Source organism: Gastrolobium bilobum, unplaced genomic scaffold, assembly GCF_033153095.1.
Source record: "Gastrolobium bilobum isolate Gb01-03AN ecotype WA unplaced genomic scaffold, APGP_CSIRO_Gbil_v1 utg35897, whole genome shotgun sequence".
In the NCBI taxonomy this organism is placed as follows: Eukaryota; Viridiplantae; Streptophyta; class Magnoliopsida; order Fabales; family Fabaceae; genus Gastrolobium; species Gastrolobium bilobum.
Window position 1 is genome coordinate 82,882 of NW_026895456.1, and position 14,427 is coordinate 97,308.

General features: G+C 32.7%; 3 protein-coding genes across 5 annotated transcripts; all 3 read right to left on the reverse strand.

Annotated features, from left to right (window-relative positions):
• Nucleotides 1-638: 638 nt before the first annotated feature.
• On the reverse strand, nt 639-2,438 carry LOC133312800 (very-long-chain 3-oxoacyl-CoA reductase 1-like). The gene is made up of 3 exons (XM_061514072.1): nt 1,753-2,438; nt 1,496-1,565; nt 639-1,123 (listed from the first exon to the last, which is right to left on the reverse strand). The coding sequence occupies exons 1-3, from the start codon at nt 2,370-2,372 to the stop codon at nt 833-835; spliced, it is 981 nt and encodes a 326-aa protein (XP_061370056.1). The 5' UTR covers nt 2,373-2,438; the 3' UTR covers nt 639-832.
• Nucleotides 2,439-4,646: 2,208 nt separating this feature from the next.
• Nucleotides 4,647-9,563, reverse strand: LOC133312754 (regulator of G-protein signaling 1). Of its 3 annotated transcripts, none has more exons than XM_061514028.1 (12): nt 9,339-9,563; nt 8,725-8,845; nt 8,514-8,577; nt 8,327-8,411; nt 7,814-7,887; nt 7,256-7,447; nt 6,659-6,747; nt 6,286-6,524; nt 5,836-5,960; nt 5,420-5,541; nt 5,106-5,313; nt 4,647-4,943 (listed from the first exon to the last, which is right to left on the reverse strand). In XM_061514028.1, exons 1-11 carry the CDS (start codon nt 9,413-9,415, stop codon nt 5,110-5,112), a joined length of 1,392 nt encoding a protein of 463 aa, XP_061370012.1. In that variant the 5' UTR covers nt 9,416-9,563; the 3' UTR covers nt 4,647-4,943; nt 5,106-5,109. The 3 variants fall into 3 exon arrangements, with proteins under 3 accessions (XP_061370012.1, XP_061370004.1, XP_061370001.1); XM_061514020.1 differs by having other exon boundaries at nt 4,647-4,950; XM_061514017.1 differs by having other exon boundaries at nt 4,647-5,313.
• Nucleotides 9,564-12,868: 3,305 nt separating this feature from the next.
• Nucleotides 12,869-13,329, reverse strand: LOC133312660 (protein NOI4-like). Its single transcript, XM_061513905.1, has 2 exons — nt 13,126-13,329; nt 12,869-12,895 (listed from the first exon to the last, which is right to left on the reverse strand). The coding sequence occupies exons 1-2, from the start codon at nt 13,327-13,329 to the stop codon at nt 12,869-12,871; spliced, it is 231 nt and encodes a 76-aa protein (XP_061369889.1).
• Between the last annotated feature and the right edge of the window lie 1,098 nt (nt 13,330-14,427).

The window sequence follows — 14,427 nt, forward strand, 5'->3', positions numbered from 1 at the left end:
AGGTGGATCATCTAATCTATTATTGAACATGATTATATTATGTATGAGAATCTAACCATCCAAGAATAAATCAATTGTGATAAAGAATAAGAGAAAAAAAATATAATTTTTTTTTTATAAAATCATCATCATAATCATTGATAGTTAAAATTCTCTTACATAGTATGGTTATGTTAAATAAACTATGAGAAGATCTGTTTCCTTAATGTTGTGATTCAAATATAACAATTAGCTTTCCTTTTTCTCCTAAAAATTTAGGAAATAAAAGATTGAGCTTATTTTTTAACAGGAAACTCTAATCTAATCTCAACTTGCATCAATCTTGATAATAGAAAATACTAGTCTCATATTGCAGGAGACTAGTTATCTCATGTCATAGATACAAAGTATATGGAGCTCACTTATTTTTTTTAAAAGAGTGAATCCTACATACTTTGTGTCTATGACATGAGATACTAATCTCTTACAACATGAGATTAATATTTCCCAATGATAATATATTGTTACTCTCTTTTTTTTTGTATAAATAATATATATTGTTAGTCTTGCCATGTGTTAAGTGCACTATTGCCATGTGGTAAGTGCAGAGGAAATATTTTGTTTAACAACTCTACCAACTAATCCACGTTGTTTAGATTGTTAGAAGACAAAAGATGACCACAAAAGATGGGAAACCAACCAAGTAGTAACTTAATAAAGAAAACAAGAAAATATTACAAATAACGAGTAAATCTAGAAAAAAAAAACAAAAGATATTAATATTCATTGGGACCTCCATCATCACTCTCAATTTTATAGATATGTTGTTTAAACTAGGACTCAATTTGTACCATCATGAATGATGTAAATTTGCTTCAGAATTAGATGCTGCTAATGCTTTAGTTTTGGAGTCCTTGAAGAGCCCTTTTCTGCGCCAGTAAAGAAAATAACGAAGCATATATGAATCCACGAATGCATCAGGAATTGCCCTTATGAGAAACCACTGAAGAGAATGGAAGAAGTATGGCATAACCAGTTTTTCGTAGCCAATCCATCTTGTGCATGTTTTGCTATACGTTTCTGGCGTTGGAACAAAAAGAGAGGCCCTCATCTTGGTCATCTTTGTTGACACAAATAATGGAACCTAGCTCAGCACCACATCGAAAAATATCACTGAGTAAGTTTGGTATACCCCTTTAAATAACAAGTCAAAAAATCATTTTTTAATATAAATTTAAGAACACAGATCAAGATCAAGCACTTGTTGTAAGTTTTTGTCACGTTCAAATCAATTGTTTTGTGTTTACCAAAAAATAAAAATAAAAAATTAAGTTAAACATCTAAGTTCTTCCCATCATTAATTAATGAATCCTTTGCTAGTAAATCTGATTCCTTTAGAAAAACCAGTGAAGGCTTGAAGGGTCTTGATGATCAAAATCTCTGGATGAATTGGCAATATCACAATTTTCCCATCAAACAGAAAGAAAGGAAAAAGAGGAGAGGCAACAGAGAGAACCTGACACTGGATGTCAATTCCTTGATGCTCGTATTCCACACTGATGCATCTCGAGAACATTGCAAGATATCTATAAAAACAGCAAGTATATCTCATAGTTATACATACACAAACATTCAATGGTGTGAAAATACTAAAATTTGTAGTTAAGGACCTTTACAAAGCATATATGAGATTTGGAAAAAGCATATATGAGGTGAAGAAAAAGCATATGATTTGGAAAATCAAACAAACACTTTTTGGACCAACATACTTACGCTTTTGTAGCAGCATAAAGGGTGACTAGAGGATATGAAGGAAGAACAACAGTGGAACCAGAACCAATGTTTATGATTGCTCCCTTTTTCTTCTTGATCATACTGGGAAGCACTGATTTTGTGATCCAAGTTAATCCCTCCACGTTCACTTTTATAATAGCATCCATCAATTCAGAATCAACTTCATGAAAGAATCTGGCATAAGGGTATGCCAAGCCTGCACTATTAACCAGCATACCTACATCTAAACCATCTATTGCTTCCTCTATCCTTTTTGTTATTTCTTCTTCATTATCTTTTTGCATGTCTATGACTACAAACTTGACCTCAACTTTCCCATCATGTCTATCTCTTATCTCCTTTGATGTTGCTTCAAGTTTTAGAGGGTTTCGACCAACCAAAATAAGGTTAAGTCCTTTAGATGCTAATTCAAAGGCCAGGGCTTTGCCAATTCCATCAGTGGAGCCAGTAATTATAGCCCATGAACCATAGTCTTTGAGTTGTTTTGGTGGCCTCAAGAACATTATCCATACCCACCTGAGAAAATGAAAAAGAACTCTGCATATAGAGATGAAGCCTAAGGTACTTGTCGTTACAAGGAAGAAATCAAGCCCCTCCATTCTGAAATATACTAGTTGCTAATGAACTCAAAGAATTTCCCAACTTTATAAACTTTTTTTTTTTTTTTTGGAATCTTATAAACTTTATTTAGCTGCCCAAATCGTTGGTATTATTAAATGTTCACCAACCTTGAACCAAAATAAGAGGAACAATTTATGCCATGTGAGCGAATCATGTCCTAAGTGTGGGTCGGATTTGTTTGTGCATGTATATAATAATGTTTATTTTTGTTATTAGATATGAGTAAAAGAGTAATTTATATTTCTAACAGGCCTCTCCAAAGTCTTTTTCTTAACTTGAAAGTAATTGACTTTTTTTTGAAGATATTAAAAGTCCGTTTGGATGGCTTTTTTTTTTTTCTTCAAAAGCTGCATTTTTTAAGAAAAAAAAACACAAATCGAAAAAAGTCTGTTTGCATGCCTGTTTTTAAAAAAACAGAAGCCATAAAAAAGTCAAAAACTTACTTTTTTCGGAAGCTAGAAATTTTAGCTTAAAAAAAAAACAGAAGTAAAAAGTCAAATATTTTTTTCAAAAATCAAATAATTTTTTAAAAATTTAAATAACTGTAATTTTTATAAAAAATACTTTTAAAATAAGAAAGTTATAAAAAAACACTTCCCTGAAAAGCCAATACAAACGGCCTCAGTTGGTATGCATAATCCTTCGGAACATTTCAGACGTCTCCACCATAAAAGTGATATTGACGGTGGCAATTTTTAGTTTGTGATTTCACGACGCTACAAATTTTCATCCTGAATTTCAGTGTTGAGTTTGCAAGAAGGCAGAAATACATTTCCAGTTGCAGTCATAGAAAACAGTGATTTATCATTCTTAAATTTTTTGTTTGCCGATAAATGGCTACAAAGTACAAAAAAGAAAAAGAAAAAAGAAACAACTACTTCGGTAGTAGAATATTATCATTTTTTGAATCATTGGTAGCCATTCATTTTGGCACGTAAGAAACTAATAGGAATTGAAATTCAAAAATTATATAACGGGACTCCGACTGAGAAGTTAAAACTAAAATTTGTTAGGATACCAAAAAAAAAAAAATTAAAATTAAAATTTGTTAAATGTCCTTGGAAAGTAATTATGGATAACCTCCACAATGTCACAAGAAAATTTACAAAGTCAATCTATAGATCCCACGACATTTATTAGTAATAGACTTGAATAAGTGATCAATTTAAGTATTGAGGGCCCTATGATTTGTTATCCTATCCCTCAAAAGTCTAACTCTGATTTAAACTCCACAGCTACATGTCACTCCATATATAAATAACAGGTTAAGGTTCCATGTATACATTTTTTAAATCGTATTTTTCTTAATTTTAATTAATTCATATCATAATAATACAGAGCACATGAGCAGGCAGCACTAAGAAGAATTATAATTTTATTAAATATTTTTTAATTTTACTATATATATATATATATATATATATTATATAAGTAAAAATTGAACACATCACTTAATACAATTTACCCAAATCTTTTACCAAAAATATTTTAAGTTTTAGATAAGACCAGATTACAAATTGTAACTCGGGCCAAATTATAATTAATTATATAATTATACATAATAAGTACAATTTATTAAAATTTAACCCGCACCGAACCCACACCGAGACAACACATGGCTCCGCCACCGGTCTAACTCTGATTTAAACTCCACGCCTACATGTCACTCCATATATAAATATCAGGTTAAGATCCTATGTATACATTTTTTAAAGGGTTTTATTAATCTCATGTTAAAGGAGATAAGTTATCTCATGTCATAGAGACAAATTTGTGAACTCTACCATCTGGAAAAAAAAAAAGATGATATCGAAGGGTGTGTAGGAGAGAAAGTTATCACTGTTAACACGAGTAATTTTTCCCCTTTTTAAACCCTATTCTTTTAAATGTGATTGTGCACACATCCCATGTCCTATGGCTTTTATCCTCATATGAGCACAATAATCTACCACCCCTTGCAGCATCTCTTTCATGAACTCCCGAGAACATATAAATCCTATATTCACAAGCGTATATTATATAATTTTTATTATTTACTAACAGTAGATCCCCCTTCTTTTTTAAAAAATAAATAAAAATAAAAAACTGCTTGGGTCACCTACTCAAATGTGAGAGATGTGAAGGGTTAAGAGAAATGTAATAAACATTTCCTTTTATTACAAATAACAATCGATGGGGTACCTAAAGGCTAAGAGCAATTCAAGTAAATACCATAATCAAAGACATCATCATATCAAGGATTTTGTTAGCTACATTCAATGATACAACATTTTAATTTCTTGTACGCTTAACTGAGGAAGCTATTCAGTTGAACCATGGTCCTAGCCTAACTGTACAGATGTTGACTATTGACTAAAAGTAAGAACAATGAAAACAAAAATACAGTTACTTCTTCCTTACACCTCTCAACTCTCCTTTGGTATTCATCTTCTGTGGGCACTAACCATATATGTACTAAGGCAATCCGGTGCTACAAAACTCACACTGCCCAGAGTCGTGGGAACTGGGAAGGGTCTATAGTAGACAGTGTTACCTTATATGAATCGAACCTGCAACCTTCACACATTAACCATTTATGTTGTAGGAAAACAGGACAAAAGTAAAACCGGTTTGCAAAGGCAACACCAATCTAATATTAAGGGCAGTCTGGTGTTATAAAGCTTCCGTTAGGTGCAGAGTATAGGGAAGGACCAAGATATACGCAGCCTTACCAAGTCATGAGTCAGTGTCGTTGCAACAGCTTGAGCTCTTCAGAAGATGGTCCTGGTGAAAGGGATCATCTGTACCATGCACAGAACTCAACCTTGGAGAAAAGTTCCATCCTGTCATTTCCTCCAGCTCGTAGCCATTAGATCTCATATTGGATTCTTCCCGGAACTTAAGGAAGAACAATGATGACCAAAAATCTTTTGCCAAGTTCTGGGGAAGTGGAATATATATTACTTAGATGAAAACTATACAGCCAGGTTAGTTTTAATCAGGAGGGGTCCCATCAAATTGTTTTGAATCTAAGGAGCTTACTTACTGTTTTCATCAGCTGCATAATCTCATTAAGTGCATTATGGAAGAGATCAGGGCGTGCGAGATTGGAAGTTGACAAAATTTCTTGTCTGCTTCTATGAGAGATGTTCACCTCCATAGCTGCACCTGTAAAATTACATTCCAGCAAATATGAGACAAAACGCCCCACATTTGGAAGGAAAGCTTGCAAGCACATGGCTTTTTTTTTTTTAATATCAAGTTTAAACTTTTGTTAACTTCAACTCATCCACTGAAAACCCCATAGATGATGAGACATGCAAATGTGTCTAGAATCTCTAGATCAAATAGCTGTGTTCATAAAAAGATTGAGAGAAATCTGGTTTTACAATTTTGAAGATGGAAAAAGCTGGGCGTCAAGGAGGAAAACAAGCAAGGGAAATGATAAGAGAAGGAAGCCACCTGCAACTATGTACTTCTCAATAATATGCCGTGCCATATAGATCCTTCTCACACAATCATCTTCAGGTATTTTACTATGCTCATGCACTTCATCAAAAAAGTGCACACTCTCCCCAGCCAAGCAACTGTAAATAATTAAAACAACATTACTTTTTTGATTAAACAAAGATAAGTCTTTTTTTTTTTTCTTCGTTCTTTACTTTTCTATTTTGAGGTTTAGGTCCAAAACTTTCTGGACCATGTGGGACAAGAGTACAAAGGATTTATCTCAACCAGGATTCCTTTGTGCAAATTTAACATCTGTTATCTTCCATTAATGTAATGAAAAAAATCACCCATTTCACCTGATTTACTTCTCTTAAATAAGACATTTATTATCGGTCCCCAAGAGAAACCATAATTCCCAGAAATGTCTGCCAAAATACTTGAGCACACAGAAGGATATTTTACCTATCAGCAAATGCCATAAAAGACTGCCTGAATCTCTTGTTCAATAGAAGCTTATCCAATGGTTCAGACGGATCTACCCTTGAAATTGGTTCACTTTGTGCTAATACCCCACTATCAGGTATGCCTAGAGCCTGGCCCATTGTGCGAAATTCTCTGGACTCCCTTCTCCTCAAGCTGATTTGCGAGAGCAGTGGTTGTGAACTTGATATTGAAAAGAAAGCCAGTACAAGTATGCTGGCCTTCAAATAAAACCAACAGAAGATGTAAGTAAATAAGATATTCAGAAAGTTAGGACTTGAATTTTAACTTTCAATCAACTAAAAATGTCTGTCATTTCACAGTTATGAACAGAAGAAGCAGTAGGAAAGCATACCAAAACTAAAAGCAGAAATCTGGAGGCAACTTGAAGCCATGAGATATTGTCATGAATTTCATTCAGTATGTAAGCAGTAACCCACACAACTGACAACAAATGAGCGAAGGTTAACTTATTGAGGCCAACAATCTGAGACATCCAGAAAATAACCAAGCTCATATTTTATGACGATAGTCTTAAAAAAAATTAAGTTCTGGGATACAGGGTCAGCCTATGCAAAATGAATATCAGCTGTCCTTGATCCAGGAAGCCATTTTTAAATTTGATTAAAAAATTGTTGCTACTTAAAGGGACTACATAATATATAATCCATTTTCAGAAAGTACACTATCCTGTACTTAAGGCTTTTGCTAACCAGTTCCCTACGAACACTGGTTAAAAATTATGCATTGAAGAATTAATATTGATTTCTGCATCAGCTTTTTAACTTGAATGTTACTCATTTTGATAGGAAAGTTATTTGGTGAAAACATAAACTTGTTATTGACTTAATGCTAAATTCAATAACCTTAATAATGGCCTTGGAAGGAAGCTAAGAGCTTCAAATTAAATAAAGAAATAACAGTCTCTTATATAACGTAGGAAAAAGTGTACCGATGGACACAGCTGATACAAGTATTCCTCGCCAAAGGTCTCTGAGTTCATCAAACCTGAACTCTATATGATGAACAGCAGCTGTAACCCCAACCAAAGTGGCAACATACAGTGTATGAAGGCATACAAATGGGATGGTCCACTGAACCCCCATGTGACAGCGATTGCTTAGAGCCTTCTTCAACTGGATAACTAAAGCATGAATGAATAGTTTTATTACAAATATATGGAGGAAAGAAAGCATAAAAAAAGAGACAGGGTTAGGGATAGGGGGTTTCTGGTAATCTTTTCCAGAAATTCAACAGGATGTTGAGAATATTATGGAAATACTGCAGAAACACTTTGAAATGGAATAACTGACTCAACTGAAGTAGACAAAGTCCAGCAAAATTTGGAAAAGAACAGAAGATAATAGATATAAAGAGATAAAAAAATGAAGTTCTATGGACAAAAAACATTAGTTAGAAAAATATAACCTACTGCCTCTACTTCAAGCATCAAATTCTATGAAATAAAAACTACAGTAATAAGTAAATTCAAATTAATTCAGATTATTACCAGCAGCACCAGCAATCCAGGGAAGAAGAATAAGTGGAAGAAAAAAATATGATCTGATCAGAGGTAAACGCCTCCTGAAATAAGTAAAATTCAACACACAATTGATAAACGGATGATAACTCCTTTAGCACTGGTTAAGCAGTGCAGTGAATACCCAAAAAAAAAAAGCTACAGAAAACAAGATTATGAGTTCTTGAAGTACTAGATAAAGTGCCAATTAATTATGGTCAAAATGCCTACAAATAATCACATCAGTAAAAAATTCACAAGCCTCCACGAGCTTAAGTGAATCATAGCTTCACCAGTGATAACCAATCAGATAAACAGAATCTTACAATGATATATTCAACAGGTTATTTGCTATGTGCTGGGGAAAATACAATCTAACTGCTTTAGACTATGGATGATGAACTTAGGCTATCTTCTTGACTTGAACGGTTAAGAGATGCTTAGGTAGCAACTGGCAGCTATAGGGCCCAATAAGTAATAACTCAATATCAAGTTGTCACTTACTTGACAAAGATAAAATATAATTGGGAGGCTTGTATTATGCGACAGCTCAATAGCAAACCAAATCCTAGTGGACCTTCACCCCAGACTGAAAATAAACAGAAGAAGTATAGCTTTATACAAACAAGTATTCTTATGTTAGAATATGGAGCATAAACAAGTCTGAAAATATGGCAAAAAGAAGGATAACCTGCCCACGCATAGCATGACCGCCACCAATGCCTCTCTTCAAATTTCAAGATATTAAATGACATCTGGATAATAAATAAACATAGGATAGCTAAGCTTGAAAACAAACAGGACACTGAGCTGATACTGCAGTAACAACTGAACAACTAAAATTGGGAATTAAGTTGTTACAGAAAATAAATAACATAAGAGACAAAGAACTTTCTTTCTACCACAAGTGATAGAAGGAGGTTGAAGCTGGCAACAACTTGAATTACTGGTATCCAGAAGCCACTGCCTGTGGTACGAGGAACCTTGTGAACTAGGAAGGGAAATATTGACCATAAGAGAAGCCTGAAAGATAGAAGCCAACCAATATAGCATATGCATAAAATACCAATGTTATATACTTTTTCTAAATATTATTTTGAAACGAATGATACTATAACAATGAGATTAAAGGACAAACCAAACCATCAAAAAGAGATGCCAACCAAGAAAATTTCCTTAATCAATAAGCAAATCAGAAAGGAAAAGGCAGTTTCTAATTAATGGGCATGGTGGAAAACTAACATGCAATCCCAAAGGTTTAAGAGTATATAAATAATATCAGAACTTGTTAATCAGACCTCAAAATTCATGGAGGCATATCATCAAACAGGCAATGGGGTGGCTAATTTGGCACAATAATTATGACCCTTTACAAATCCAACCACATAGATACATATCCAAAGGCCAATTCTTCCTACTCTCTCTCTCTCTCTCTCTCTCTCTCTCTCTCTCTCACACACACACACACACACACACACACACACACTTAGCTTGATTGGTAGAAAGAGAAGCTTACACAACGAAGGAGACGATGGATATAGCAATGGCAACGTAGTCGCTGGGGCACCCTCCTTCCACGGCACAGCTCGCCATTCTGTTTTCATCTGAATACAAATTCGGTGTTCAGTGTTTTTCGCACAGTTACATTGAATCGAAGCTGACACTGTTTTGTTCCTCGTTTTTTCCGAGTCAACATAGTCCTTCACTTCCACGTGGTGTTTGACACATTGCCTGCTTCAGAATTTCCCAATATGTGACTCTGGCTTTTAAGTTTTTTATTATTATTATTTTATTTAACAAATCCCAATACAAAGAGTAGTTAACGTGTACGGTAGTTCATTAAACTCAATCTCTTCTAGATCTTGATCTTCACACTCCCACTTTAATATTTTACAAATGGGGTTTAAATTAGTTTTGAGTGGTACCCTTCCTTATAATAATTGCCTTTAGTTTTGACTGATCAAATTCAATTTTACATCAATTATCAATTATATCAAACATTCATTAATTATAATATCAATAAGTTACAAAAATTAATTAATTTTATTGGTTAAAATTATAGATGGTATTAGGGTCAGAACTCCTGGATAAAGAGGTTCAAACCCTGTCTATCAAAAAAAAGAAAGAGAGAGGTTCAAACCCAAAATCACATTAGATGAATCTATTTAGGCTTCAGAATCTGGTTGGTAACGAGTGATAATCAGCGTTTAAAAACCTGGCCCGGTCATCGACTCGGCCGAGGTCAGGGGTCACAGGGTCACGGGTTCAACCGGGGGGTCACGGGGTCACTACACTGACCCGGTTTTATATATTAAAAAAATATAAATATATATATCCTATATGAAAATATTAAAAAGCAAATCACCAATCATCAAAGATTCAAAATATCTTTAACATAATTCACCAATTATAACCACAAGTCAATATTATACAATCTAATTAAAGTATCAAGATACCAAAGTACAAAACTCATATTCTAATGATACTAAGTTATCAAGATACCACAAGTCTAGGTCGTTTGGAGAGAAGAGAACGATTAGATTTAGGTTTGCAAGCATTTTTATTTTTATTTTTTAATAAAACGACGTTGTTTCATGGAATTTTCTTTATAAAAAAAACATGTTTTGACCCCTCTGACCCGGGAGTCACTCAAACTCGGTCGGGTTTTGAGAGTCGGAGGGGTCGATGTGCATATGAGGTCCAACTTGTGACTCTAACCCTCAGAGGGGAGGGGTCAGGGTTGACCCGGGTCAACCCGGGGGGTGGGGTGGGGTTTTAAAACACCGGTGATAATGATATGATTCAATTGATTAAAGGGTTTAATTTTAATCTATTTTTGGTTTAAAACTTTTTTACTTTGATATCTAAACTTGTATGCCTCTTATAAACTATGAAGTACCAACATTTCAAAAATCTTGACTTGTCGTGTCCGACACTTCAACACGCGTTGTAGAAACTCAAAAAAAGGTTCAAATGTTATGTTGTGTTGCGTTTTTAGTTCCAATTATTAAATTCGTTAGACTACGATTATCATTTTATTGAGTTTAATTGAAAATACTTGAGATATTTTATGTTTCTTTGCAAAATTGATGGGTATTATAAGTTTAACTTTATTTTTTTGTTAAATTATTGAGTATTAAATATAATATACATTACATAAATTAAAAATAATATTTAATATCAAAACGTGTCCTAACGTTTCAAAATCTAACTTTTTTTTAGAATTAACGTGTCGTGTCGTATCGTGTCTCGTGTCAGTATCGATGCTACATAACTTATAAGTATTGAAAGGTTAAAAGAACAATTGTGAAGTATTAAATATACCAATTTAAAATTTTCATGTAGAAGTATGGAAATAATGAGAAAGAGAGAGATTTTATTTTACTTTTACAAGTAAATCGGGTCTGAGATAGTATTTAAGTTAAAAAATTGAATGTAATGAATATGACAAACCACATGTTGCAAGGAACAAACAAACATGATAGTTAATTATCTTAATATTTGGATTCAAAAACGTAAATATTCCTCCAAAACATCGGAGTCTGAGGAATTGAATATGTCAATATTCCCCCCTCTTTTATCTGCTTCTGTAATCTGTATGTAAATTAATCTCGATAAAACAGTATCAAAAGACAAAAGGTGTTATGTCACATATCAAATTAATTTTCATTGGAAAAAAGCTGATTAATGTAAACCAATAATTAAAAAAATAAACGCCATGTTTCATCTAGAAGCCCACGTCTTCAGCATTTAACATCATCGCTAGCCAAGATATATTATATTTGGGTTATATTTATGAGAAAAATATTTCTGCAGTTAATACAGATAAGTTATCTGTATTTATTTTCAAAACAACGTCGTTTTGGGATTGATAAATTAAAAAATTATAATTATAAAGACTATAATAACACTGAAATAAATTAAAATTACAAAAATACCATAATTTTCGTCCTAGAACGACGTCATATTGAGCTTAATGCAGATAACTTATATGCAGTAACTGCAGAACAAGCGAATCCTATATTTATATTATGTTGTAGGAAAATGTTTATATCATATTATAGAAATAAAATTACAAGTGAGACCCACATATAAGAGGAGAGAAAAAAATAGATGTGGGATCTACCTCCACTTTGTATGGGTAGAAAACTTGTTTATCTTATACAAGATAAGATAAATATAACCCATTATATTTTTGGGAAATAAAAGTATAATGTTGTAAGAAAGTGTTTAGATTATATTATAGAGATAGAGATTGTAGGACCCACACTTTTTTATTTTTTTGGTTTTTGAAAATAAATATGAATCTCACAATTTTTATCTCTATAACATAACCTAAACACTTTCCTACAATATTATATTTCTTTTTCCCTATATTTCTATGTATCCAATCCAAATCAAACCATCATCAGTTTTTCAACCTTCAACCAAACATGGTCACCAATATGATTCTGGTGTAAACAATCCCCTTTTGTTTCCATTTGGGTCGTGATTATGACATTTAAATAAAAGACGCCTTTATAAAGATATCTTATACACACTAATCAAAAAAGTAAAAACGCTTGACCAACATTTCCTAGGTGAGTACAACAAAACATTACATCATTGGAAAAGTTAGGAAGAAAAAAAAAAAAAAAACTGATTTCCGCAATTGCAAAAAGGTTGTCATTGATTCATATATGAGTTTTATAAGAGTTATGTTGTAGGAAAAGTGATTGTGTTATGTTATAGAGATTCGTTTTGCGTGTCAGAGTTTTTTTTTTTTTTTTTTGCTGCGGGCCCACAAAATGTTGTGTGTGTAGGAAAATTTTTGTGATTATGTTAAATGATAAATGATAAACCCTTCATATATTTACATAATGTATTTTTAGATGTTGCTTATAATAGTAGCTTGATGCATGAAACCAACCAGAAGCTACAATAATGATTTGAGCATGCTGCACTATTTTATTTTCTTTCAACTTCATCTTGGCCTCAGAAGAAAATTGATGAGATTGAGAATCATGATACACGCACCGCAGCAGAAAAAACACATCTTATCCCTTGTTAAAGGCTAAAGCAAAACCATTTTTTCTGCACCCAAAACCATGTATATATAATTCAGCTTCACAATTATGATGATTATTATTATTATGGAAAATGTTATATTTATAAACTTTTTGTCTACAAATTATATTAAGTATAACTGGTTATACTTCAATCAAAAATATATGACCGGTCATACTTAATGTAATTTGTAAAAAAAGGTCAGATCCTTCCCTCGTTTATTATCAATACAAATGTGTGTACATTAATTTAGTTACCTTTGAGGAATTCTTATGATCCTTACGATAGTGGGAATCATGTCTTCGCTGAGAAGGAAATCTTCCAGATGCTGAGGCAATTTTCTTTTCATCTCTTGCTTTGTTGAATATAACTGTGAATCCTTCAGCTGAGGCTGGATCATTAACATCCCATTCCCCAAACTTTGGTAGAGGTTTTCCTTGTTGTTCATCATACTGCAACATATATGAATGTGTATACCAAACACTTATTTAGATTTACATTCATCATTTAACATGACTACACAAAGTTTCCTACACAAACAATATTTTATAGGACTCGCATGTTTTGAAGAAAAAAAAAAAACTACGGCATGCAAAACAAATCTCTATAACATAACACAATCATTTTTCCTATAACATAACACTTATAAAACCCTTATTTAATTGATCAAAATCTCAACAATTGTTTTTAAATTTTTTTCATAGCCGGGTAATATATCTCTCTTACTACTAGAGAGACATTTTTTCTCCAGCTGATCCATCAAAAAATATGCTTCGTGTTTTTTTCGTTTTTAATATGATGGGACCCACAATATTTTTGTGTCTACGGTGAGAGATAAAATGTCTCCTATTGCATGAAAAATTATATTGCACAAAATTTATGATAGAAAGGGTTCTCATTTGTTTTTGAACTTTTGAATTGATAAATGATTCATGCTTATCAATTGTCAAATTTTTTAGCCATTATTTATGATACAAAGATGTAAATTGGAAACTTTTTTTTGTTTTCTTCTTTCTTTATCTCTCATAACCAAACATTATTTTGTCGTTAATTAAAATAAGAGAATGTAAATTTTTAGAAACGACAAAATTAAAAACGTGCATGAATGGTAATTTAGAAGATAGAGATGGAGAAGAAGATCATACCGAAGCCATGAGATTGAAGCTTTGTGATATTCAATGGCACAAGGGAGAATGAATAGAGAGGAAGGAAGAAGAAACAATTGAAATGTTAAAATAAAAAAAAATAAAAAAAAGCAAGAGTTTATAAAAAGGACAAGAAAAGGATCAAAGTGCAGCGCAGACGAGCTGTTTGGTCTGCGGGGCCAACTCGTCCAAGACGCGGGTGATTTGGTGTTCCTGTTCCTGTTAATGTTATCTTCAATTTTATTTTTGTTATATGGAAAAGAGTCACCTCCAAATCTCCAATAACCTCCTTCCGTTACAAAATCACTGTTAGCTATTTACGGTAAATAAATTGACGTAGTTCTAGAAGCTGCTCTTATTTATATGTTTGGATGTTATTTTTAAAAGCAATATATAAAAAAAATATATATATTT

Excerpts from the sequence above, each read along its gene's own strand:
- LOC133312800 (XM_061514072.1), bottom strand. The coding sequence starts at position 2,372 with ATGGAGGGGCTTGATTTCTTCCTTGTAACGACAAGTACCTTAGGCTTC. Across the intron at positions 1,566-1,752 it reads CTTTATGCTGCTACAAAAGC|ATATCTTGCAATGTTCTCGA; the intron begins GTAAGTATGTTG and ends CTGTTTTTATAG. Across the intron at positions 1,124-1,495 it reads GAATTGACATCCAGTGTCAG|GTTCCATTATTTGTGTCAAC; the intron begins GTTCTCTCTGTT and ends GTGCTGAGCTAG.
- LOC133312754 (XM_061514028.1), bottom strand. The coding sequence starts at position 9,415 with ATGGCGAGCTGTGCCGTGGAAGGAGGGTGCCCCAGCGACTACGTTGCC. Across the intron at positions 6,525-6,658 it reads GATTTCTGCTTTTAGTTTTG|GCCAGCATACTTGTACTGGC; the intron begins GTATGCTTTCCT and ends TTTTATTTGAAG. Across the intron at positions 5,542-5,835 it reads TGAGAAGTACATAGTTGCAG|GTGCAGCTATGGAGGTGAAC; the intron begins GTGGCTTCCTTC and ends GTAATTTTACAG.
- LOC133312660 (XM_061513905.1), bottom strand. The coding sequence starts at position 13,329 with ATGTTGCAGTATGATGAACAACAAGGAAAACCTCTACCAAAGTTTGGG. Across the intron at positions 12,896-13,125 it reads ATCATAAGAATTCCTCAAAG|AAAAAATGGTTTTGCTTTAG; the intron begins GTAACTAAATTA and ends TTTTGGGTGCAG.